Here is a 27,166-nt window from a genome sequence, read left to right as displayed (position 1 = left end):
ATTTCAACCAAAGGTAACCCCTGGAATGATCTTTTTTGGCCTCAGGAGTTAGGAGCTCCCCCCATGCCAGTACCTGTGGTGAAAAGTCTGGGTATAAAGATCGACTCTCAACTTTCTATGACCAACCAGGTTGTCGGTACTTGTGTCGGTCTGCTGCGACAGCTGAGGAAACTTGTTCCCCTCCTCTCGGTCTCGACCATGAAGACAATAGTAGCTGCTACGATAGTCTCTAGACTTGACTATGGAAATGCACTATATGTTGGGCTGCCTCAGAAATTGACAAATAAACTGCTGATAGTTTTGAACGATGCAACCAGGCTCATTTTTATATTACCCAGAAGAACTCATGCTACCCCTCTGCTGAGTGAACTACACTGGTTACCCATCAGGCAAAGAGCCAAGTTTAAGGGTTTGTGTATCACACACAAAGCCCTTTTTGGACATGCCCCTTAGTACATAAAAGAACGGGTACTCAAATACGTGCCAGGACGGGTGCTGCACTCAGCAGAAGCCAGTAGACTAATATGCCCTCGTTTTAACTGTGCATCCAAAGGGGGGAGAGCCTTCTCGATCCTCCTGCCTCAACTCTGGAATCAGTTGCCCGGAGAGCTACGGAACGAATCTAGACTTCTTTCCTTCCGTGAAAAACTCAAAACCCTCCTTTTCAGAGAAGCGTTTGATATGGTTGTGAAATCTTTCAGTATCTAAGGACCCAGCTTGTTTCGTTTTCTTGTTTTTTTTTCCTCTGTCTGAGCGCTATGAGACCTGCCGGTATATATGCGCTATACAAGATTTAATTAACAATAACAATAACAATTCCTCTCTATAATGTCCTAGCTCTGGCGTACTCCACAGCCGTCGCCAATAAAGCAGTGGGCGTGAGGCAATTAGGTCTGCAATGGGAAGGATGCCCAAAGCCATCCTTAGTGGCGTTAAAGGAGTACTTTTGGGCAAACACAAGATTTGTCTCATAAAATTATTTTCTGTTAAAGTGAGGGCATTAACTAAGCTATGTCCCCAAAGTTCGGCCCCATACATAGTTGCCCCCCTAGCTTGAACCTTGTAGATTTCTACAGGCGGGCTTATAACCTTTAGGGCGCAACTCTTATAAACCTTTAAAATCCCCCCGACTGCCTGAATTAGCTTTAAATTAGCTTTATTGATTTGGGGTCCCCACCCCATTTTGTCATTTAGTGTGAGGCCCAAATAATCGAAGATAGGAACCCTTTCTAAAGGTCCATCTTCCAGTCTTGGGTGCGGACAGTTTATGGAGTCAGCGTGGAAGACCATATATTTTGTTTTCTTTAATATTAACTACCAAATTCCTCCTTTTACAGAAGCGACTAAATTCCTCTAATACACGCTGCATCCCCATAGGTGATTTAGAGAGGAGCAGGGTGCCGTCCGCAAACATTAGGGCAGGGAATTTGCAGTTGGCTAGTTTTGGGGAGTCAATGTCCTTAACGGCAAGAAGGTCTCCTATTAGCCCGTTGAGAAAGAGTGAGAAAAGGGTTGGTGCAAGCACACAACCCTGCCTCACCCCCTTTCCCACAGGGAAAGGAGCCGTTAATTTCCCATTCTTGCCGAATCTTACCCTAGCAAATGTTCCCTCGTGGAGGCGTTTAAACTGGTGGCAGAGATATGGTGGTACTCCCATATCCAGCAAGATTCCCCACAGCTGGTCACGATCCACCATGTCAAACGCCGATTTAAGATCCACAAATGTAAGGTACAGACTACCACCCTCCAAAACTATATGCTTCCAATAGATCAGTTGAAGCCTAAACAACTGATGTATAGTAGATGTTTTACATCTGAAGCCTGCCTGTAAAGGAGTTAAAATATTAAGGTCTTCCATCCATTCCTGGAGTCTTCCCAATAAGACTCTAGCAAAAATCTTTTGAATTACATCAATGAGGCTGATTGGCCTGTAATTTGCCGGTTCTATGGGAGACCCTTTTTTATAGATAGGAATGATCACTGCTCCGGCCGCGTGGGGGGGGGGGGTCACATGCCATAAAGAATGGCATTAAATAATGTCTGGAGGTATGGGGCCCAAACAATATGTTCATTTCTATACAGGTCCCCGGGGATTCTATCCAGCCCAGGAGCTTTGTTTGGCAGTATTTTGGCTAAGGCAGATAATACCTCAGCCAAGGTATATGGAGGTATATCCCCAAGGGAATCAAAGGTATGACAGCAAGCCAATATCCCACTCTCACTAGGTCCATTATAGGCGCTTGAATATAAATCTTTAAAATAAAGACGCCAGGCTTCCTCAGCAATATTAGGCTCGAGGGCAGACCTACCATCTATTTTCCCGGTGTGAACTAAATTCCAGAAAGCTCTTGTGTCTTTAACGTCCATAGCATTCTTAATGGCCTGCCATCTTTCCATTTCCCATTCAGATTTCGCAGCTAAAAGATTTTTTTTTAAAAACACCCTTGCTTCCCTTATTTGCTTGCTATGCCCCCACCCCCCCCCTCAGGCTTGACAACATATATATATATATAACACTTACTGCTGTTCCTTCAGATTAATGTTTTAGAAAAACAACGGTTCTTATGTGGCCTAAAAAAGGTCCAAGGAAGGAAGCGGTGTCAGAAATAGTGACAATGATGAGCTAGACTCGAGATAGATGATAAATATCTCAGGGAGCGATAAGTAGTATGAACAGAGACTTGTAAGTCAAAATAACGTTTGTTATTTATTTTATGAAATTATGCAAGAAAAAATTGAGGTGCTCACATAGTAAAGTGACAACAAGCGTGACGTGCTAATGTGCAATCGAAGATTCATACTTCTCATGGCAGCCTTGACCCGCTGCACCACATTGTGGTTTTCATTCCTCGGCATTGGATAACGCTGGAATAAGCGGTCTCTCCTCGTGCAGTTTCAAGTAATTGCTCCAATTGCACGTTACTTCACTCATTAGCACCCTCACGGGCGGACGTCAGTCACAGTTGGAATAGCTCCACACTTTCAAGTCCAAGATTCAGGAATTCATGCCTCTTGCAGCATTCTGCTTACTTTCTCGCTAACTTTCTCCCTGGCACCGCCCAGTTTTGAATTCAGCTTGCTCACAATTGCTATGTCCTGAAGATGATCTTGAATAGCTGAGATCGAAACGTCGTTGACCCCCTACAACAAGAACTCTGTACACTTTGTATAATTTATTCTTGAGGAGTTTTCCTATGTGTTGTCAATGCGATGTTTATATTTTAAAGTCGCCCCCACTTAGCACGTCACGCTTGTTGTCACTTTACTATGTGAGCACCTGAATTTGTTTTTGCATAATTTCATAAAATAGATAACAAACGTTATTTTGACTCACATGTCCCTGTTCATATTACTTATCGCTCCCTGAGATATTTATTATCTATCTCGACTCTAGCGCATTGTCACTAATTCTGACACCGCTTCCTTCCTTGGACCTTTTTGGCCACATAAGAACCATTGTTTTTCTAAAACATTAGTCCACCACGGATTCACTTTTTAGGGTCCTCTGGTTTTCCTTACTACATGTTCCTTTAGATTAGGCTAGAGATACAGCCGCTACTCTCTCTGACTGAATTGTCCTCACAGCGTCAACACTAGTCTCACTGAGACACTACCTTTTTTTTTTTACAAGAATGCTTCAGATATTAGTATTGCTCATGCCCGTAGCTGAAAACTGCACTCTGCTCCTAAAACTACAATATAAATTCTCTCAGACGATGCGCTCACCAAAGACACTACCTCTTAAACAATAGATTCAGTTGAAGTGTGCAGCACGTAGTTCGCGCATGTGTGTTAATAGGAAGCTTAGTCCTGGAGGCTCTGGCAACTAGATCACATAGTGATGGCATTCTGAATGTGTCGGCCGTATTGAAAAACTCACCGTTACTTCCTTGCAGTCTTCACAACACAATGTGACTTAGAAACTTTCAAAATAGGCATCCTCTTTTCTACCGTGGATATTTGGTGGTGCTAAACAATGTTCCTTCTAATTTTTTTCCTCTGTGTGCGGCAGTGTAGGGTCTCTCTGCACTGCAGCCATGGCTATGTGCGCCAGGAACTAGACCGCGTGTGTGCAGCACCAAATATCACTCCAAACGCTTGCTTAAAACCCTAGTAGCCCAGCTGTTAAGAAGAGAAATTGTATTCCTCTGACTGATGCAACATTTCCTGTACATTGATTTACACACTATAATTCAGTGTCTCTGTGTAATGTGTGTGCAATGTAAAGTGCTTAACACCTTACACTGGTATGAGTGGCGTTAGTAAACAAAATAAATATGGAAGAGAGATGGGTTATGGAGACTTGAGGGGCACTGTTAAAGGTTGGTAATGAGAGTATCTGTGGCGGAGGTGGTTATTGGGGCGCCAACAAACATTGTCACACCAGGCACCACCAGCACTAAAGCCGGCCCTGTTCAAATTGCACTAATAATTACAGTGAAATTATGAAAACATCCCACATTGCAATTTGAAACCTTGGCAGCTACGTTTCTGCATTTCTTTTCTTGATAGGGTTGGGGTGATTGTGTGCATTTGTTAAGGTTTTCGTGTTGATTGAAGCTCATGATGGGTGCTGCGATTAACATGAAAACTTTAACAAATGCACAGGGACATCTTAAGGATTTTGAGTGCCCTGGGCCGAACTTATTTCTGGGGCCCCTGATTAGAACAGCTTTGGATTTATGATCCAATTTCAGCTTTTTCATGTCCTTTTTTGGCCAGGTCACCAACACTGCAGAGGCACACTGGTCCAAATTCTAAATGTGCTTCCATCTAATAATCAGGGATAATGGTATGTGTTTTCAAAATTGTAACATAGCCTGAAGGAAAAGGAGAGACTAGTGAGAAATAGGATTTAGTGGAAGAGAAAGGGGGAGAGAGGAACAAAGTAGAAAAAAAGTCAGGGCGCAAAGACGAGAAATGGGGAAGGGGGTAATGGAGAAATTGGTAAGAGAGGGACTGAAAGAGAAAGGCAGCTAGAGGCTTTGGAGAACTGGGTGGGAGAACGGAGAATGGAAAACCGGTAGAAGAGAAAGCAAAGAAAAGGCAGAGAGGGGGAATGGAGACAAGAATGGGATGGGGAAAGGGGGTAAACGTGGAGCGGGACTGATATGAGGAAGAAGAAAAAGAAGAGAAGGAGACGGCGAGAGCAGCTGGGGAGTGGAAGAAAAAAAGGAAAAAAGATATGTCAGAGAAGACAGCGAGTGTGGTATGGCAATGCTTCAGAAGTAGCGTCTCTGCATATTGACGTTGATGGGTTCTATAAGGAGCCTTTTTTGTCATCTTATCATTTGTAAACACTTGTTCTATGTAACTGTGCTCACCTGAATGAACTAAGAAGGGTGGAAGGCTGGTTAGGCCTTGCCAAGATTTTTAATCTTGCCAAGATGCAGGTCTGAGCAGATGGCAGCTGCAAGTGTGTAAATGACTGATCCATCTGTCGGGAGAATTCTCTTCACTAACACTTTCTTCCCATCTCTGTTTGAAACTCAGGGGCAACAACATTGTTGTGGTGTCACCAGGGCTTTAAGTGGAAGCTTTTTCAGTATTCTATAAAAGCCATAGTTGCTGCTTATTTATCTTATGCAACTAACAACCACTGACAAAGCCAATAGTCTGACTAGTTGTAGGTATACATTTACTTTTTGTATCATATATGTGGATGCAATGACAGAAACAGGAAAATCAAGTTGGAGGGCACACTATGCCAAGCACAGAAAACTTTAAAAGTCACACAATCCCCCCGCAGCCCAGCTCTATTAAGAAGAGAAATGCAGCAAGTCTACAAGCACGGCGTGTGCTTTACACTCCATGTGTGTAGAGTTGCTGCATTTCTTTTCTTAATGGAGCGCAGCTGCAGGGTGATTGTGTGCCTTTGTTAAAGTTTTCAGGTTAATCGCAGCGCCCGTCTGGAGATTCAATTAACAAGAAAACTTTCAGATGAAGTGAAACAGGATGACTAGGAGGGGCATTGCACTTAGAGGCTTTTATAGGTGAGAAAAGTGATCACTGAACTGCTATGCAACTTTCAAATCCTAGAAAAAATACAAACTTAGACAAACATTAAAATGCTGACAAGATATCTGTGAAAACCTGCACCATCACTGCACTGGTACATCACCTAGCCATGTGGAATGCTCAGGTAACAGATCATCATGTATAAAAAACACACTCTTTCTAGATGTCAGTTTCTTGAGACAATAATAGAACAATAATTAAGACCCTAAAAAAGACTCTACTCCTCCACTGCTCAAGACTACTGTTACCATCATGAGCGTCTCACTGGGTCAAGGTTCATCTAGTCTATTCTTCAGACTTGACATAATGAGCACCTACATTAACCCCTTCGGTGCTCATGACGGAACGGTTCCGTCATGAGCCACGGTTGAGCTGTGCTCATGACGGAACCGTTCCGTCATGACCACGCCCGCGCAAGAAACCGTCAGCACAGCGGCGGAATTCGCGCAGCATGGAAGGGGTTAATAAAATAGAGCAATACCACAAACATTTCCCCTTTCACCCTTCCTCTGACCCCATTAGACCTGGAAAGAATAATCACCCTACAATTTGAAAAATATTTAGAAGCAAGCCAACTGTTGAATTCCCATTAGTCACTTTTATGTCCCAACCACAGTACGGAAGCTGCACTACTAGATGTATGGCAAGCTCCTATCACAAGACAGTCTGCTTAACCTGATGAATTTCAGAGTTTTGTACAGAAAATCACCCCCTTTCGCCCTAATATTTGCAAGTACAAAAAAGGGAATCTCATTAACAGTCAAACTGCTTCTTGTTAAAATGTCACATTTTGTCTAAAGGGGTTGTTAAAACTGTACTACCAGCGTGACCATTACAGACACTCAAGCAAGTCTCTGTCATTGGCAGCCTAATCACAACTAGAAAGATGGCCGGAGAGTTTAGCTGTTTTCAAATTCAGATTGAATTAATTCATACAAGCCATTGTTGCTGCATATTTATCTTATGCAACTAGCAACCACTTACAAAGTCAATAGTCCGACTTGTAGGTATGATCAGTGCTTTAAGTGGGCCTGGTCTCACCGGTGCTGAGCACTGGCAGTTTATTTAAGGGGGCCTCAAAACAGGTCTCTACTGGGCTCTGTTTTGTGCCCGGGCACAGGCGATCCGTTTTTTCCCAGACTGCAGTGACAGTAAGCACATCGGTGTGTGCATGCTCACACTGCTCACTTCTCACTAGTAGAGAAGTTAGGGCATGACGTCATGCCAGGTGAGCCTTGTAGGTAGGGTGACCAGGATTCCCGGATTTGCCCGGACTGTCCCAGTTTTTCAACAGTTGTCCCGGCAGATTTCGGTAAAAGTAGCTCATGTCCCAGTTTTTGAGAAGGTGAACTAAAAACAGTGAGAGGCATCTTTTTTAGGTGTTCCAAAGCAGGGCTAGTAAGCAGATGTTATAAGTAAGCAGTTTCATTAACAGGTACGATGCTGGTTTTAAAAATTACATTTTATTAATTTTCTTAGTGCCTGTTCTGTGTTTCTTTGAGGATGAGGACTGTCATTATTTGCCACTTTATTGATGTACATTTGTAGTCCTTCCTCTATTTCCACGAAATGTCCCGGTTTTTGGGTCGCACAATCTGGTCACCCTACTTGTAGGGGAGAGAGTCATTTTCTCTCTGGATTTCCCTTCTCTTTTTGAAACTCGGGAGCAGCAACATTGTCGTGGTGTCACCAGGGCTTTAAGTTGAAGCTTTTTCAAGCCATAGTTGCTGCTTATTGATCTTATGCAACTAACAACCATCGACAAAGCCAATAGTCCTTACTTGTAAGTATGATGTTATTTGTTGTAGCATATATCTGGATGAAATGACAGCAGCAGCAAAATACAAGTCAGTGATATACTATGCCAAGTACAGATTTTTAGCATATGTGTCTTAAGCCACACCCTTAATTACACTGGCCATGCCCCTTTGCGAGACCCCCCCCCCCAGTTTTTTCATCCCACTTAAAGCCCTGGGTATGATGTTACTTGTTGTATCATATATCTGGATGCAATGACAGAAACAGGAAAATACAAGTAGGGTGGCACACTATGTCAAGCACAGAAAAGTGTAAATCACCACACAGCTGCGCTCTATTAATTAATTCATGTTTTTATTTGCAGAGTTTTATATAGCGCTGGCTAGACCCGGAGGTATCCAAGCGCTTTACATGAGGATCAGCGAATTACAAGTTACAAAAAATCACATTACATCCTGTCATAGCACACAGTTTAGAGGGATAGTGACCGTAACTTTAAAATGTAGATATAAGTAGCAAATATCCTGGGATGATACATTATAGTATTGGGTTGCCTAAATAATATTGAAGTCTTCCCTAGTCAATGTATATGACAAGAACACCGACTCGCCAAATTCTTCAATGAGGTACAGAACACATGCCTTACAATGCAAGTGAGGCCTCTGTTTTGGGGTAGAGACTTACACACTTTTAGAAAGGAATCTGGACAGATCACAGTGAGCTCCAAAGATCCCCTCTTAGTCCACCACCGTGATCACACACATTATGTATATGAAAGATTATAGTGACATATGATGAGCCCAGCACCCATTCAACAAACAGTTCACATGTTATTCATTAGGTCATGACTCTGGCCTGTGTTGCAGAGGCTAACAGACTAGGTACAACATAGAGAGTGTTAGGACATACTGCACATCTAAGATCTTCTAAATATTTATTGGCCAAAAAGGCCACCTCGGCCACTTCATTTCAACCCAGTCTTGTGATTATTGTTTAATATAGATACTTCCTGTGTCTGTCTTCAGGTTACAAGTATTCAAACCAGGAAGCACCAAGATAGGCACTGCGAGTAATCTATGATCACACCAACTGAAACATTAATCATCAATGGACATAACCAGGGTCACAATGTAGGGCCACCAATGTGCTTTCCTCAAAACAGATGCAGTGTCCTGCGGGTACCACCTAGATAACCCCTGGTCATTTCTGCATCCGACACTGAACCTGCAGCTGATAAAAAAACAATCCCTCTTTTCAACCTCGTCCATTAAGAAGAGAAATCAATAAGTCTACAAACACGACGTGTGCTTTTCACACCGTGTTTGTAGAGTTGCTGCATTTCTTTTCTTAATAGAGCTCTGGGCTACGGGGTGATTATGGGCCTTTGTTAAAGATTTCAGGTTAATTGCAGTGCCCGTCTGCAGCTGCAATTAACATGAAATCTTTAACAAAGTCACACAATCACCCCGCAGCCCAGCTCTGTTAAGAAGAGAAATTCAGCAAGTCTACAAACACAAGGTGTGCTTTTTACGCCCTGTTTGTAGACTTGCTGAAATTCTTTTGTTACCTAAGTGTGCCTTTGGGCTGATTGTGTGCTTTTGTTTAAAGTATTCATGTTAATCGCAGCTCGTGAAGGCGCTGCAATTAACATGAATACTTAAACAAAAGCACACAGTAGGCACTGCTCTACATGTAAGAAACACCCATTTTTTGCGCCGCTCGTGCGAACGTTCTCGTTTAATGTGCTGTGTGTGTGCGTGCACCACACACAGCACTGCCCGCTACAGGTATCAGAGGTACGCGGGCGCTCATGCGTGCACCTTATTGGGAACCATGGTGCTAAGGTACTTAGCATCTTTCGGAGTTTGTTTGGACATCAAAACATTACACTTCAAGGTATTCTTGAAAGGAGGATTAGGAAACTGCACAAGAAACTGGAGGAGGAAGGGTTGGAGGCAGAGAGGAGGAAGATGATAGAAGCTGATGTTCATGTTTCCCAGGATGATCTAAAAGTGCTCTTTGAAAGGCAGTACACGGAGAAGTGGAAAGCGAGTAGGATTAGCCATTTTGAGTATGGAAAAAAGTGTGGATTACTTACTATTTTAATTATGTTAGTATAGTTTGTAATTTTTAATGCATATTTTTTTTAATTGAATTAGAAATGTAGTACTGGGTTGTTGGGTTTGTAGAAGAAGTTATTTAAAATATACATTATTGTTATGTATTTTTAATGATTTATTTATTATAATTAAAATAATAATTGATAATTATGTAAATTGTTTAATTGATTTATTTTAAGTATTTGTTGTTGATAAATTAATTGCTAAAGTTTTCAATCAGTGTATTTCATGCCGTAATTTTGAAAAAGAATTTAATATGTTATTTTTTTCTTTTTTGAATCTTTTTATTAATATTTGCACAAAGAATTTTATATTTAATATTTGTTTTAATTTTATTTGGTTTGTTTTATTCAATGATTAATTCAATATGAATAATTTTTTAATTTATTACTGTATTTATTTTTTGTGTATGTTCTTGAATTTTTTAGGGTTTATTGGAAAAAAAACATTTGTTATATGTTTACTTTTTTAAATATGAAATTCGTTTTTCCAAATTACTTGTACTTTTAGTTCCCTATGAATATGATTTTATTTTGAATATATTTGAATTTTTTTATTTTGTTATGTATTTTTTTATTGTAATTGTAATAGGAAATTGTAAATGTAAACTTAACCGCTCCAAAAGCCAACGATTTGCCTGTTTTTGCATGTGTTAGTGTGCTAATATTAAATGTAACAACTCCAAAGGCCAACACTTACCCTACTGCTCAGATTGCATTGGGAATAGCATATATAACTCATTCAATTTTTCCCTTTCTTGCTTAATTTGGAGTGGTAATAGTAAATGAAAACCCTCCAAAGTCCAACACTTTCCCTAATGTTGTTCAAGTTGGAGTGTGAATAGTAACTCTAACCCCTCCAAAGTCTAACAATTTCCCTACTATTGTGCAGATTGGAGTAGGGAATAGCAATTCTAACCCCGTCAAAGTCCATCATGTTCCATGTTTTTGTTTACGTTGCAATGGCAATATCATATCTAACCATTCCCAAGTCCAATTCTTTTCACACTATATCTTAGATTGGAGGCATGATAGTAAATGTAACCCCTCCAAAGACAAATACATTACCTGCATTTGTTTATGTTAATTTGACTCCTTCAAAGTCCAACAGTTTCTCTAGCGTTGTTTATTTTGGATTGTTACAATTTATTTAATTATTGTTTATTTTTTTATTTAATGCATGAATTATAAGATTTTTTAATTTACATTTTATTTAGTTGGACTTTTATTATTTTATGTTTTTATATTAATCTTGGTACGTTTTTGTTACATTTATGCTTGTTAATTTTCATTTTTAAATTGTTAATATTTTTAACATAAATATTTAAATTTTTAAAAAATTATATTTTTTTGAAAGAGTATATGTGTATATATGTAGAATAACATTAATAATTAAAACTATATATCTTTAATTACATTATTATTTTGTAGTTGTAGTTTAAACATTTAAGTAATTTACATATAATGTTATATGAATCTATTTGTGGACATACTTACATTTTTTAGGATATTGTGTTCCACAATGTTTTTTTTTTTTTACATTTTGAATGCTTACATACAAAGTATACAAACTTGATATTTTTGTTAATGATTTTTTGACATGATATTCTTGAGTCACTATATTTTGTAGATGATATTTTGTCATACAACTGCCTTTATGGTACAAGCTGTGCATTTAAAAGTGTACCCTATAGATCACATCACAATCACATTTTACACTTTCCATTCTTTGAAAGTATTGTGAGTGTAATTAAAACCCAAGCACTCTGTTATGGGTAAAAGTCTTATATTTTCATTCCGAAATAGCACAGCGAGGCAACTGGTTGTTGCTTAGTCAATTGTTTAGGCTTTATTCATGTTACTATCCACGTCATCAATATACTGGTAATAAATATTGCCACTACCTAATTTGCTTATAAGTCCGTATTATGGTAAAAGTCTCCGCTGTTGTCTGTCTTGCTAGTTGTTGTCTTTTCAAATTTTTCAATCAGTCTTGCTTGACAGCAAACAAAAATATGGATAGTGACTTAGCAAAATGCACATCAGTTTGATACACGAGTTACTTGAATTGCTGAAAATTTTAAAGCAAAATACATATTACTAAATAAAAAAAACAGCTTTAAGAATGTGCTGCCTATGTAATCAGCATATGGACTATGCCAATGTGGGCTCAGCTGTGAATGTTAGGAAAGTTATTCTTGATTCTGTTGTACTTTGTTTGTTTCCTTGTGTCTTTCTTTTCTTCCTTCCATTGTAGCCTAATGTGCTAGATAACGAGGTACCACTGCAGGTTATGGGACGAACCTCCATTAGTGCTGTTTATCCTGAATGGAGTAAACACAGACGAGACTTTGAAAACACTTGGGATGTCTAAAACAGCTGTGATGTAAAGAGAGAAATGTGATACTTGCCGCGGTGTGATGTGTATTAAAATAAATAAAAACAAGCTGAAAAGCTGTCTCCCAGTTATATTTCTGAAGTAAAACGTAAGCATCTTACACATCAGAGATACGTGGTTTCTATTTAACCTCGTATGATATATTATCACTGCGTGGTGAGGCCAGAAGAAACCCCACAGCACACGGAAAACACACAAGGAAAGACCTATTTAGTTATTTGAAGAAGAGTTCAAGCAATGATGCCTTACAGAACAGTAGTTTATTGTTAAATGTATCAGTAAATTATACAGAAATGTATTTCACGGATATAGTCAGTCAAACGACATGCTTGAAAGATAATCTGAAACTGGAAAATGTGGTCTGCTTCTTAGGTGACGATTTCGATCCAGGTCGGAAAGCACTCCGACCTAGTCGGATCCGGAGTGCTTTCCGACCGAGCCAGACCCCTACAGTCCGACCGAGCGAGTACGATGTGCACATATGCTGTCGGACTCGGTTCGGTCGGACTCCCATAGAAGTCAATGGGAGCCAGTTGTATGACGCGTACATGCGCTCCCATTGACTGAATGGGTACGTCTCGAACAAGTGCGCCCCCTACAGTTGGTGCGCGTCGGTGCCATCTGCGTCGTACATGCCTGTGTGGGGGAGACCCATGGGTCTCCCCCTGTGTGCGAGTCATACGGCTGCGGGTGTTGGGGGGACCGACGCGGACCCCCGAAGTCCGACTCCGGGAGCTTTTGTGAGCCGGACGCTCCGACTCGGTCGAGCTGTCTGATTCGAGCATCGTACTCGTTTGGTCGAGAATCGTCTAAATTGCGCGTGTCGGTTTGCGTGCGACCGAGTCGGACGGATCGAGTCAGAGCTGGGAACGAGTCGGTCGGAGAATTCGCGCATCTTCGCATCGTACTTCGTCGTCCGGACCTGTGTACGGATCGGTCGGAAAAGAAGCATCGGAATCGGATCTGCTACGGCCGAACCCGATTCGGTGCCCTTCCGACCGAGATGGTAATCGGCACCTTAGTGGGCATTTATAAACCAAGGGTGGTCTGTGCTTTAATTGATCAAGTATATTAATAAATAATCGATTACATGAACTGATAAAATGTGATCCACAGGCTTAGCTGCATGCTGTGTTTGCTCATCAAGTGCCTTCGTTTTAACAGATACAATCGGCACCATCAGAGGAGAAGGCTTTGGAAGTTGCCTGCAGCACTCAACTAATCACATCACAGCCGGAAACCTTAGAAAAGGGGGAGATTGAGAGCGCTGCTGGCATCGTTGTTCAGATATTAAACAACTCGCAAGTTACAAATAATACTGAGGTGAGTGCAATTACATATTTTTTATGTTTTCATTATTTACAAATTCCCATTCCTTAGCCTTACTCTGCCAGGAACCATCAGCTAACTTTCCACATGAGCCCTCCTTTAGCTGAGCGCATTCAGAGTATAGGCATTAGCACACATTTCACCAATTTCTGAAGATCTGAGCGATGGTGGTACAGCAATTCATAAATCACAAGCAACAAAAAGCTGGTGATAAAAACATGCAAAAAATGCCGAAAATGTCTGTTCTGTTGTTACCGTAAGGTAGGCTTTATTTTCTGTACTAAAACTCTAATGTCGTGCAATTCCAGTATTATCACACCCATGCATTATTGCAGAACTGTGGGGCTTATTTACAAGCCCATTGAGCCCCCGGTGCGTCATTTTTATTGACGCGCCGGCAGAACAGTGGGCTTCCCCATATTTACAAGGTCATATAGTCACTCTGTGTAAATTTTCATGGCTTATAAATATGTTTCCATTTCACTCATTACTCTGCGTGAAATGGGGCGCTGCAGGGGTGTAGATGTGGTTGTTCCCATGCAACATTCATGGAACTTGACACATTCCCAAATATACAACATTTTGTAAATCCCGGGAATGTGTCAGAATCCTAGGTGCAACGAGGGGAAATACTTTAATTTCTCCTTGCATCATGCATAGATTGTTTATGTGCAGGAAGGTGTCCCTTCCTGCACAAAAACAATCATCCCCTCAGCGCAGGCACCCTTGCAAATGAAGGCAAGGGTGTCTGCACTGGTGCATCGGCTGCTGTTTGTTCGCCAGCGGTGGGGAGAAGAACAGGAATGCGTTGTATCTTGTAGATATGGCGTATTCCTGCCCTTTTATTTTGAAGCACGGCAGGGCACCAGGAAGGCTTGCTGTGTTGCTGTGCATCAAAATATTGTAAATGAGGCCCTTTGTATGGGATATTAAAGGAACCCCTTGGTATGTTATGTTATCTACTTTTTATTGAACACACAACCAATGTAGGGTCTCTCATCGCAAAAAAAGGAGGACCTAACCATTCTACAAAGTTAGGGGCAGATTTAGAGTTTGGCAGAGGGGTAAATCCATCCGAACGTGACGTATATCCCATCCACCATATTTCAAGTGCCATGGGATATAATGCTCTTGTATTAAGGTGGGCAGGATTGCCGTCACGATTATGATGAGTTAGCCCTCTGCTAAATTCTAAATCAGGCCCTTTGTTTAGATATTTCCTGGACAGCGATGTCTTTATAGGAGGAAAAATATTAGCCCAAAAATATTTCCCTGAAAAATGGTGCTAATTGATAATAATGCGTTGACCTAGAAATCAGGTTGTAGTTTGTGGTTATGTTTTGTGCCTAAATTCTTAAGCTTTTAGCTAGCGGCAAAAGGCCAGGCAGCGACGGTCTGCCACTAGAATTTTATAGATGCTTTCAGGGGCACCTCACTAAACACCTCGCAGCGATGTATCTCAGGCAACATTGGCAATTTTTTTTTTACCATATTCCCCCATGGAAGCCCTTATTGTACCTCTTCCTAAGGATGAAGGTGACACATTGGGCAGGAATTCCTACCTCCCTGTGTCCACACTTAATTTAGATTGCGGAATCCTCTGGAAAATCATAGCTAAACATATTCTTCCGAGGCTGTCCCTCTTAATCCATCCGGATCAGTCGGGATTTATACCCGAGCATAGTACTTCAGCTAATATTAGGAGACTCTTTCTTATTCTCAATGATCTCCCTGCGCCAGTGACATGGGCAGTTGCATTTTGATAGCCTCTCATGGACATACCTGTTGTCCGTGCTGAAGCTCATGGGCTTTGGGGACTCCATTATGTTGTGGACTCTGATCCTTTATTCTGCCTCGTTCGCCCGGGTGCGTGTTGGAAAGGATTTTTCTGATCCTTGGCCCATACGCCGCAGTACGCATCAGAGAAGCCCACCTTCCCCATTACATTTTGCTGTTGCATTTGTGCTCTAGCTTGCAGGATTCTTTTGCTCCGTTAAAATCACGGACTGTGAATAGCTGACCATATGCATTCCATCTCCCTTTACACAGACAACACACCTTTGGGTCATTTTCTGGACTTAATGTTAATAATAAGAAGTCCGGTATCTTTCCTTTCTCAGACCCATATGCTGCCTTTCTGGAGAAAGGTGGGCCTACCACTTTACTGGCAGCCCTTCGCAATTTGAAATATTTAGGTGTCTGGGTATATCGTGACCTAGATCCCGGTTGGGAAGGTAGTTTTGGGGGGGCTTTGGTGCGGATATAGTAGTCTGCCACCTTTTGGAAGCAGCTCCCACTGTCTCCAGTGGCCTGCGTGGTGTTGTCCAAGATGTTGGTCATGCCTCCCGTCTTGTGTTTATGTGCCAATGTCCCAATTTTCTTCCTAAGGAAGGCTTTTAAGGAGCTTAACACCTGGTTGTCGGACTGCCACAAGACCTTCCTGAGCAGGGTTTTTGTGAAGGCAAAGGACCCTAAAGAGACGCATTTATTCAGTACTGTAACTCATTTTATTGTTATATGCAACAGCCAGTTGGGATAACCAAAGAATCCTGCTTAGAGAAGCAGTCTCGCTGTCACCAAGGTTCTTCACGAGGTATCCCGAGGTCACTGTTCTTCGGCTGTATCTCGCAACGAAATGTGGAAGACAAGAAAAACAACAAACAAAACAAGGGTCAGTCGGAAGGATTATAACCCTTCTTTTACAGGGTATGGGACATGAGGGACTTTCACCCGTCAGATGTGACACTGTTACCAGATTACGATGCCCTCCCGTTACAGCGTTTCCTTTTCTGCCCAGTGCCCTGAGAGGCCCCGTAGCCTGGACCTTACCATGTACAGCCACCCTCCTACTGGAGAGTGGCAGGGCGATGCGCAGTCTCGTTGGTCTCCTGGCGTCTCGCTCTCCTTTAGGGCGGGGTTCTCCTCTACATCTTCCTTGGACTTCCGAAGTACTCTGTCACAGACTGGCGTGGGCATCTCCCATTCCACTTCCTTCCTCTCTGCCTTTTCTTCCTGCTTCTTAAATCCGCCCGATGTGCTTCGCCAGACACAGGTCTCCTCTGATAGGCCTGACATCATTGGGTACACCCCGTGATAGTCTCCCTCGTGGTTGCCGTGATAACATTTAAAGGGCTCCTCCACAGCCTGCGTGTGAAGTGACAGTATGTCAGTTACAGTATCCATAGGAGAGCAAGGTAACTCAATTGGCTGTGCATCCTCAGTCTCATGACACAACCCTACCCCAGGATTTCCTCAATCGGGGGAAAGAGGGAAACGCGACAAATAATCCGCGTTGGCCTGATCCTTGCCCTACCGGTGGCGGACTTCAAAACAGAACGGTTGCAGGGCCAGAAACTACGAAGAACCCGGTCGTTCCTTTGGAGCCAAGTAAGAGTGGCATGGTCAGTATATAAAACAAAACTCCTCCCTTCCAGATAGTATCTTAACTTTTCAATGCTTCACTTCAGGGCTAGACATTCTTTCTCAATTGTAGGATAAGCCTGCTCCCTAGTGAAGAGCTTCCAACCTATATAAAGAATTGGTCTTTCAAGTCCGTCTGTGTCTAATTGGGAAAGACTGCACCTATGCCCATGCCAGAAGCGTCTGCAAGATGAACGGTTTCTGAAAGTTGGGAGTGAGCAACACGGGTAAAGTGGTCAGAATGGTTTTCAAGGTCTGAAAGGTCTGGGTTTCTTGAGTGGATGGTGACCGAAGGAGAGAAGGGGTTGCTGTCTTTTTTAATAAGTCAGTAGGGGCATCAGTGTCAGAAAACTGAGGGATAAACCGCCTGTAATATCCAACCAGTCCTAGAAAGGCTCTCCGTTCTTTCTTGGTTTTGGGACGGGGGTGTCATGTATTGCCCTCACCTTTTCCTTTTGAGGTTCGATTAGGCCCTTTCCTAGTAAATAGCCCAAGTATTTAACTTTGTCAAAGGCAAATTTGGACTTTTTTGCATTGATGTGAAGATTGGCGTACCTTAGGTCAGACAAGACACCGTTAAGATGTGATTGGTGTTCGGCCCACATTTTGCTATATATGATGATGTCATCTAAGTATGCAGAGGAATACTCCAGGTGTTGCTTTAGCAGAGTATCCATTCATGTTTGGAAACAAGTGGGGGCACCATGTAAGCCAAACGGCAGTACAGTGAAATGGTATAACCCGTCTGGAGTGGAAAAATCGGTCTTCTCCTGGTCATCGAGACGTAACGGGATTTGCCAGTATCCCTTGGTGAGGTCAATTGTGGAGATGTAACGAGCCTCACCTAATCGTTCAATCAACTCGTCCACTCTGGGGAGAGGCTATCCGTCTTGTTTAGAGATTTGATTTACGGCCCTGAAATCAATACAAAAGCGGGTGCTCCCATCCAGTTTTGGCACCAGAACAATCGGAGAGCACCAATTGCTCTTGGAGGGTACTATTACGCCTAGGTCTAGCATCTGGGCGACTTGACGTTGTAAGGCAACCCTACGGGCTTCAGGCACCCGATATGGCTTCTGTTTGATAATGACCCCTTCTGTAGTTGCTATGGAATGCATTGCTAAATGGGTTTTTCCGGGCCGATCCGAGAAGATGTCAGTAAAGCAGTATAAGAGGTTCGTTAGGTCTTGTTTCTCGGATGCCGTCAGGTCAGGACTAAGGACAGTGGCGTCGACAGTATGAGGGGAAGTGTTCACTAAAGAAACAGTGCAGGTCCTCTTGGGAGGAGGTCCTAACTATTTCTTTAGGATATTGACGTGGTACATTTGGGACTTCTGTGGGGAGATACATAAAACATAGGTGGTTTTCCCAATCTTTTTTATGATTTCATATGGACCCTGCCACTTCTTCTTTAATTTATAGGTAGAGGAAGGCAGGAGGATCAAAACCCATCCCCCACATTGGAACTATCTCCAACCCTTGCTTTTGTCATAATGGTATCGCTGTTTGTTCTGAGACCTTTCTAGGTTGTCATGGGCTAAGGATCTTAGTTTATGAAGGCAAACCTTTACTTGATTAGAATAGTCCAACAGGGCCTGTGCTTCGGTTATTCCCTCATTTTCCCAGCTCTTCTTGGTGATCTCCAGAAGGGTGCGTGGTTTCCACCCGAACAAAAGTTCGAATGGGGAAACACCCAAGCTACGTTGAACTGAGCTTCTAATGACAAAAAGGGCCAACGGAAGGAGTTGGTCCCAATTCTTGCCGTCCCCTGTTAGAATTTTTTTTAGGGTGAGCTTTAAATTGCCATTGTATTTTTCCATAAAACCATGCGTCTGTAGGTGGTACATGGAGGTGGGAATGTGCTTAATGTTCAGCTGTTTGCAGACCTCCTTTATCAATCTTGATACGAAGGGGGTTCCTTGATCAGTAAGGATTTCACATGGAAATCCCATACTGGAGGATACTTCAATTAGTCTTTGTCCTAAGGTGGTGGTGGTTGCTGATCTCAAGGGAAGAGCCTCGGGTTATCTAGTGGAGTAATCCACAATGACTAGGACATACTGGTAACCCCTAGAGGATTTAGGAAGAGGGCCTATAAGGTCCATTCCTATTCGCTCAAAAGGCCTGCCTATTATGAGTAGGGGTTGTAGAGGTACCTTTGGAGGAACATATGGATTCTTTTTTTTGACATATAGCACACTCCTGACAGTATTTCCTAATTTGCGCATAGATCCTTGGCCCAAAAAAAAAATGTTTAAAATAAACTGACGGATTTTCTCCACCCCACAATGGCCTGCCAGGAGATGGGAATGAGCAAAGAAAAGGATCTGAACCCTAAAACCAGCTGGGACTAACTGGGATTCTGCTCCTTTGGCTATTCTGTACAGGAGTCCATTGCGCTCTGAAAAACAAGGATATGATTTTCTGGGTTCATCTTTTGTATCCCAGGTGTTCTGCCAGGCGTTACTAAGGGTGCTGCCATTTAGCTGAGCCACCCTGAAGTGATTGTCCATGGCCCAAGGTTCAGAGGTAAGCAGACTATTGTGAGTGTTTTTCTGTAGAGAATATGTTTTCAGGTTACTGGCAAGGAGTCTAGAATAACAGGGATTATCTATACCTAGTATGAGCTGTTCTGGGAGAAAAGGGAGGACTCCTACGTCAACTGTGGTTTCTATACCTGTTTCCGTTTGAAGGGTTACCCGCGCCACATGATAGTGTTTGATGTCGCCATGCACACAATGACTACTAAAGGTCCTCTCGAGGATAATATGGGACACAGGGACTAACTCTTCTCTTACTACTGAGTGCTTGCAACCTGAGTCAAGGAGGGCTGTTACTGTCTGGTTGTTTATCCTGAGACTTACGTAATAAACCGGTCCCATCTCTTGTGTATAAAGGACAGGTCTGGGCGCATAACTAATGTCCATTAGTTCGTCTTCTTGCTTTTCTTTTCTACCCAGTAGGAATAAGGTGGCAATGAAAGTTTCTGACCCCAGACTTCCAAGAAGAAATTGATCCATTTAGAGTTCTTTCATTAGCAACAATTCCTGATCAGTAGATCCTACTAGTAACCACCCCACCTGTCTCAAGGACTATTACAATAACCCCGTTAGGGGTTCCAAGCTTCTACACATTCTCGATTTAGCATCCCAGATATTTGTTTTCCTGCAAGAACCTACCCCTCTGCGGTGAACCTACCACACTGAGGCGATTTGTTGAAAAAAGAAAAAAATAAAATAATTTAGGTCGGTGGCACCACTGATCTTGCTGCTATTTGTCAGCTAGCAACGGCAAAAGTCTGGTCCAATCTTCTAAGAGAGGGGAACCATCATTGGCCTTACCAATAAAGAGAGATGTTGGGCCACAGTAATGCAGAAATTAACTCATTCAGAATCAACTACCCACCTGGCTTATCCAAAATTTTAAACACAATATTCTAAGGAGGAACGCTGAAACTCCCATAATGGACGCCTATTTTTGCTTCCCAAAAGGAGTCATTAAGACCGATCTGATCTTCCGCACAAGACGCACAGCAAAATGACGGAATGCATTTAACTCCCTCAAGGCATTTAACGCCACACAGAACATCCCTTATGGTCTCAAACTAACAATATTACCCTCCCTCTTACTCAGAGCAAAAGCTACCATTTCAATTTATAATATCTTTGGAAAGACCAGGCCTAGATAACATGTTCCGTACCAATGGTCCGGTAACCTATAATAAGCTTTGTTCCCACAAATAAAATAAATCCCTGGGAAAACTGGATCTTTTCCTCCATTAAATCCCCATCCCCCTAGAAGTCTGTATGTATCTCGGCATTCACTAGCACCCACAAAATAATTATCATACATAGTGTTATCTCTACGAATGCACAATTTTCCTTGTTGAGGCAAATCTAACCCTATTGCTACATTAGTTTCGCTCTTATCATAACTTCCTTCCTCAAAACCCCAAAATGGTGTTTTCATCTTTTCTCCTGCCACTTTTCTTTGAAACTTAACTCTTCTATCCTCTACCATGTCTAAAAATACTTTTTCTTCTTTTCTTAATCTACCAGTGAGGTTGTTTCTAAATGCATATTCTAATGTTAATTCTTTTGTTTCTAAGAAAATTCTCCAAACACTTTACTGGGCTTCACCTTGTTTAGTTCAGAAACTACAGAAACTTTAGCAAAAATATCATCCATATCAGTATAGTAATATTCTAATTTGCCTGTCTTATAAAATAAACTGCAAGTTATTCCATACGTCAAAGGAAGGTGATGATATGTTACACCCTCTGTCACAGACCAGGTAACTGCATACAGACATAACAATCCGTAACATCCATTGTCTCTACATATTCATATAAAAGCTTTGTAAAAACATTCTTAGAAAAATCACTTATTGACCTGTCTCTATGAAACTCAGTATTATCTATCAGTGTTATAGTATCCTTTGTGTTATGTGCCTTATCACTATTTATTTTATCCCAGACGAATTCTCTGCAGTTAATCTAAGTGGAATTACTATTGCTAAAAATGAACCAAATAAGCATCAGTGAACCTGTACAATAAAAACACATTCTACACCATCTGTGTAGAAAAGTACACCTAGATCTTCTATTTTCATTCTCTGCCATGGTAAACTATAATCTAAGATATGTACAGAAAAATGTATCTCTCCACACTCAGAAATATATGGCCTTTTAACCAACTGCCCTGGGCGCACTGTTTGGTCCCTCAGATTTTCTTTAAGTTCACCAGTTTATCTTTATTCTGTTTGGCTCTTCAGGATGGGCACAGTTCACTTTCACCCTCCTGTTTACATTTTCCGTTTGAGTTCTCTTGACTGCTATCCACCTCTTCGATTTCAGTCCATTCAGGTGATTTGTATTTCAAATTAGGTCTTTTTACTCTTTTCGGTCTTTGCAATTGTCCTTTATTAAAATGTATTTGATTTCTTTGACTTATTTCATACACTTGTTCCTCCTTGTCTTTGTCAAATTTATTATTTTATATCTCAGTCTTTTACATTCGTTGGGCCAATTATCTCCTTTTCGTGGCCTTTTTAGTCCAGTCTCTGTTTCTTCTCGTTCCACTTTCCAAGCTCTCTTTCTTGGTCCTCTCCTTTGTCTTAATTCTTCTTCACTTTCTTCCGATTCTGTTTCAGATCTCACTTCACTTTCTTTAACTTTGAACTTTATGATTTCTGATTCTTCGTCTGATTTTAGATTTTCTTCTGTTGTTCCAATTAATTCCGAAGGGATTTCCTCAAAACTTATAATTGTACTTGGTTGTTCGACATCACTGTGAATTATTTCTCTCTCCTGTTTCAATATCAATTGTCTGTTTTTCAATGTCCTCTGTTTGCTTTTCAATGTCCTCTGTTTGCTTTTCAATGTCCTCAGTTTGCTTTTCAATGTCCTCACTTTGGTTTTCACCAAATTCAGATTGTTCTGCTTCAGATGTCGAACTGGTATCTGATATTTCCAGATGTCGACTCACAGGTCGATCTCCAGGATCTGGGACTTTGATCATATGACTGGCATGAATCCAATGTTTCACACCTGCACCCTTTACTGCTGTGTTAGTCACTAGGATCACTTGTCGTGGTCTGTGTCCCAGCGAGGAACCAGGCAATTTCTTCTTCGGTCAATCAATCAATCATTTGTAGAGCGCACTACATACCCGCGAGGGTCTCAAGACGCTGGGGGGGGGGGGGGCGCTACTGGTCAAACAGCCAGGTCTTGAGCAGCCTCCTGAAGGTCAGCAGGTCTTGGGTCTGTCATAGGCTCAGTGGGAGGGTGTTCCAGGTCTTAGCGGCAAGGTGGGAGAAGGATCTTTTGCCGGTGGTTGTTCTACAGATGCGAGGGACGGTGGCGAGTGCGAGGCCGGCGGAGCAGAGCTGGCAGTTGGGGATGTAGAAGGAAAGTCGTCTGTTGAGGTAGGCTGGTCTGGTCTTGTGGAGTGCCTTGTGTGCGTGGATGAGGAGCTTGAAGGATATCCTCTTGTTGACGGGGATCCAGTGCAGGTTTCTCAGGTGGGGTGATGTGGTTGTGGCATGGTACATCGCGGATCAGTCGAGCAGAGGTGTTTTGGATGCGTTAGTCGTTTGATGAGCTTGTTCGGGGCTCCCGCGTAGAGGGCGTTTCTGTAGTCGAGTCTGCTGCTGACGAGGGCCTGGGTGACCGTTCTTCTTGTGTCTGTTGGGATCCACCTGTAGATCTTGCGGAGCATGCAGAGGGTGTTGAAGCAGGAGGAGGAGACGGCGTTGATTTGCTTGGTCATGGAGAGCATTGACTCAAGGATGATTCCCAGGTTGCGTGGGTGGTCGGTGGGTGTTGGGGCTGCCCCCAGTGCTGTCGGCCACCAGGAGTCGTTCCAGGCTGAAGGGTTGGAGCCGAGGATGAGGACCTCCGTCTTGTCCGTGTTCAGCTTCAGTCGGCTGATCTTCATCCAGTTGGTGACGGCCTTCATTCCTTCGTGAAGGTTGGATTTGGCGGTGATGGGGTCCTTGGTGAGGGAGAGGATCAGTTGAGTGTCGTCGGCGTAGGAGATTATGTTGAGGTCGTGCTGTCAGGCGACGTGTGCGAGCGGGGCCATGTAGATGTTGAACAGTGTCAGGCTGAGGGAAGATCCCTGGGGTACGACGCAGATGATCTCGGAGGCTTCGGATCGGAATGGGGGAGGCGGACGCTCTGGGTTCTGCCGGAGAGGAAGGAGGTGGTCCATTCCAGAGCCTTGTCTCGGATCCCTACAGCGTGGAGGCGTGCGCATAGTGTGCGGTGGCAGACGGTGTCGAAGGCGGCGGAGAGGTTCAGAAGGATGAGGGCGCGGTCTCACCGTTGTCCAGCAGGGTCCTGATGTCGTCGGTGGCGGCGATGAGGGCAGTCTCGGTGCTGTGGTTGCTGCGGAACCCTGATTGGGAAGGATCCAGGATTCTGTTTTCCTCAAGGTATCGGGTTAGCTGTCTGTTGACGATCTTCTCGATGACCTTGGCCGGGAACGGAAGCAGAGAGATGGGCCGAAAGTTCTTGAGGTCTCTTGGGTCTGCTTTGGGTTTTTTGAGTGGGGCGATGATCTCGGCGTGTTTCCAGCTCTCTGGGAAGGTCGCGGTCTCGAGGGAGAGATTGATGACGTTGCGCAGATGGGGTGCGATGGAGCTGCTGGCTTTGTTGAAGATGTGGTGCGGGAATGAGTCTGACGGGGAGAAGTGGATTGTGCTCATGGTCTTGATGGTGTCATCGAGGCTCACGTTGGCCCAGGCTAGCAGGGGGTCGTGGTTGATGGTGTGCGGAGAGTCTGTTGTGTTGATGTCTGTTGGGGCTGTCTAGGTGTTGAAGCTGTCGTGGATGTCTGCTATCTTGCGGTGGAAAAAAGTGGCGAGGGAGTCGCACAGGGCTTGCGACGGCGGGATGTCGTTGGTGTTGGAGCTGGGGTTGGAAAGTTCCTTCACGATGTTGAAGAGCTCCTTGCTATTGTGTGCATTGTTGTTGAGACGGTCCCTGAAGGAGGTTTGCTTGGCAGTCCTGATGTGGTGATGGTGGTTGCGGATGGCGTCCTTGTGGGCTGCGTGGCTGTCCAGAGTCTGCTCACTGTGCCATTTCTTCCTTAGTTTCCGGCAGGCTCGTTTGGAGGCTAGGAGTTCTGGGGTGAACCAGCTGGCCCTCTTGCTGGTGTCTCTGTAGGAGGGTTTCTTCAGTGGGGCGATGGTGTTGGCGCAGTCGTCGATCCAGCGTCTGAGGCTGTGGGCAGCGTCGTCGGTGTTAGAGGGTTCGGTGGGTGGGCTGAGAGCGAGGTTTGCGTGTAGTTGGTCTTCGGTGATTTTGCCCCAGCAGCGGCGGGGAATCTGTTGGGTGCGGTGGTGTGTGGTTGGTTTCTGGAAGGTGAAGTGCATGCAGTGGTGGTTGGTCCAGGGGAGTTCGGTGGTGTGGCTGAAGGAGACGTGGGAGCTTGAGGAGAAGACTGGGTCGAGCGTGTGGCCGGCGGAGTGGGTAGGCGTTGTGACGAGTTGCTTCAGTCCGAGGTTGGCAAGGTTATCGATCGAGGTGGTGGAGTTGCTGTCGTTGTTGTTCTCAAGGTGAAAGTTCAGGTCTTCGAGAAGGATGTAGTCGGTGGAGATCAGGGCGTGCGTGCTGATGAAGTCGGCGATGGAGTCGCTGAACTGGGGTTGGGGTCTGTAGATGAGGGTGCCTCTGAGGGTGGAGTTGGGGTCTGTGTGGATCTGGAAATTCATGTGTTCGGCGGTGCTGAGAGTGCCGTCGGTGCTGGTCGAGACCCTGATGCTGTTCTTGTTGACGATGGCGATTCCTCCTCCGACTCCGGTGGGGTGGTCTCTACGGGTGATCTTGTAGCCGTCTGGGCTGGCAATGGCGATGTCGGGTGCGGAGGAATTGTTCATCCAGGTCTCTGTCAGGAAGGCGACGTCCGGGGATGAAGTGTCGAGCAGGTCCCAGAGCTCGATGGCGTGTTTGCGTGCGGAGCGGGTGATCAGTAGGATGCATCGGAGATGATTGTGGTCTTTCTTGGCGGGTGGTTCGGCAGCTCTGAGGCTGGTGTAGCTGCAGATTGGCTGCAGCCAATCCTTTGCAATAGTCCAGAATAAGATCCTCAGTTCTAGTCAGCAGTTTGTTGACAGTTACGAATGCTTGTCCCATTACTCTTTCCATTATTATTTCATGCGGACTCAAACCGGTTTTTCTGTCTGGTACGCTCCTCATGCTCATGAGCACAAGAGGCAGGGCACCTGGCCATTTGAGTCCTGTGGCTAGACACATCTTTCCTAGCCTATTCTTGATTGTGCCATTTACTTGCTCAACCACCCCAGAAGCCTCTGTTCTGTAGGCACAATGCAGCTTTTGTTGAATGTCTAATGCTTCACATATCAGCTGGATAACTTCATTTTGGAAATGACTTCCTCTATCTGTTTCTATTCTGACTGGAAAATATGTTCTTTTTACCTCCTCCGATTCATTGAGGTTGCATGTCTGGCACAATATTGAGCTATTTCATCAGCGAACCTATTGCCTTCTGTAATGTAGTCATCACCATTTTTGTGTGCAGCACACTTCACGACTGCAATCTGTTTAGGCAGCTGTATCTCCTCAAGTACCATTTTCACAAACTCACCATTCCTAATTGGAGATCCTGAAGAGGTCATGAATCCCCTCTGGGACCAAATCTGTCCAAAATCATGTACCACTCTGAAGCCATACTGGCTATCCGTCATCACAGTGATTTGGAAATGTCTTCCCAGTTTACAAGCTCGAATCAGAGCAATCAGCTCAGCAACTTGGGCTGAACATATTCCTCTCAAACAAGATGCTGCCATGATGTCTGCCAGCATACGCAGCACTCAAAATTCCTTCTTTCATTCTCAAGCAGGATCCATCCACAAACATCACATAATCTGATTCTTCTAGAGGTTCGTCTCTGATGTCAGGGCGGGGCTTTGTGCAGAATTCAAGTACATCCAAACAATTGTGACCAACGTCATCTTTGACCTTTGCATTTACTGCATTAGGTAATAAAGTGAAAGGATTCACACTTATGCATCTCACAATCGTTACATTGTCTGCACCCAGAATTACCTTCTCATATCTGGTTAATTGACTATGTGTCATGAATTGGGTCTTTGTTCTGGTCAAAAGGATTTCAACTGAATGTGGGACATATACCTTTAACGGATATCCCATAACAATGTCTTCACTCACACAGGTGGCTGCTACTGCTTTTAGACATCCATGCAATGCTTTTGCTACTGGGTCCAAAACAGCTGAAAAGTATGCTATGGGTTGTCTCATTCTTCCATGCCTTTGTACTAGTACCGAAAGTGCACATCCGTCTCTTTCACTACAGTACAACTCAAATTATTTCTCATAATCAGGCATTCCCAATGCTGGGGCTTCACACAACCTGTTTCTCAGTTGCTCAAAAGCTTCCATCTCTTGCTCATTCAACACAATTGGATCTTTTACATCACTTTTTGTTAATCGCTGTAAAGGCTTGGCAATCAATGAAAATCAATTTATCCACTGTCGGCAGTAACCAACCATTCCAAGAAACATTCTCACCTCTCTCTGTTATTGGGGCTCTCATTCCTTTGATAATCCTGATTCTTTCTGTCGTTATTTTTCTCATCCC

The 27,166-nt window shown here is 43.5% G+C and overlaps 1 protein-coding gene across 5 annotated transcripts in view; it reads left to right on the top strand.

Moving 5' to 3' along the window:
- ADGRG7 (adhesion G protein-coupled receptor G7) overlaps nucleotides 1-27,166 on the top strand; it is a 1,782,456-nt gene that overhangs the window by 740,329 nt on the left and 1,014,961 nt on the right. For all 5 annotated transcript variants that reach the window (XM_085622407.1, XM_085622408.1, XM_085622405.1 and 2 more), the window contains one exon: nucleotides 13,458-13,616. In XM_085622407.1, coding sequence (XP_085478533.1) covers nucleotides 13,458-13,616 — 159 coding nt within the window. The remainder of the gene's footprint in view (nucleotides 1-13,457; nucleotides 13,617-27,166) is intronic.

The sequence above is a fragment of the Triturus cristatus genome, chromosome 8 (genome assembly GCF_964204655.1).
Source record: "Triturus cristatus chromosome 8, aTriCri1.1, whole genome shotgun sequence".
Taxonomy (NCBI): domain Eukaryota; kingdom Metazoa; phylum Chordata; class Amphibia; order Caudata; family Salamandridae; genus Triturus; species Triturus cristatus.
Note: the sequence above shows the minus strand (reverse complement) of the source record. Positions and strands in the feature narration are given on the sequence as shown.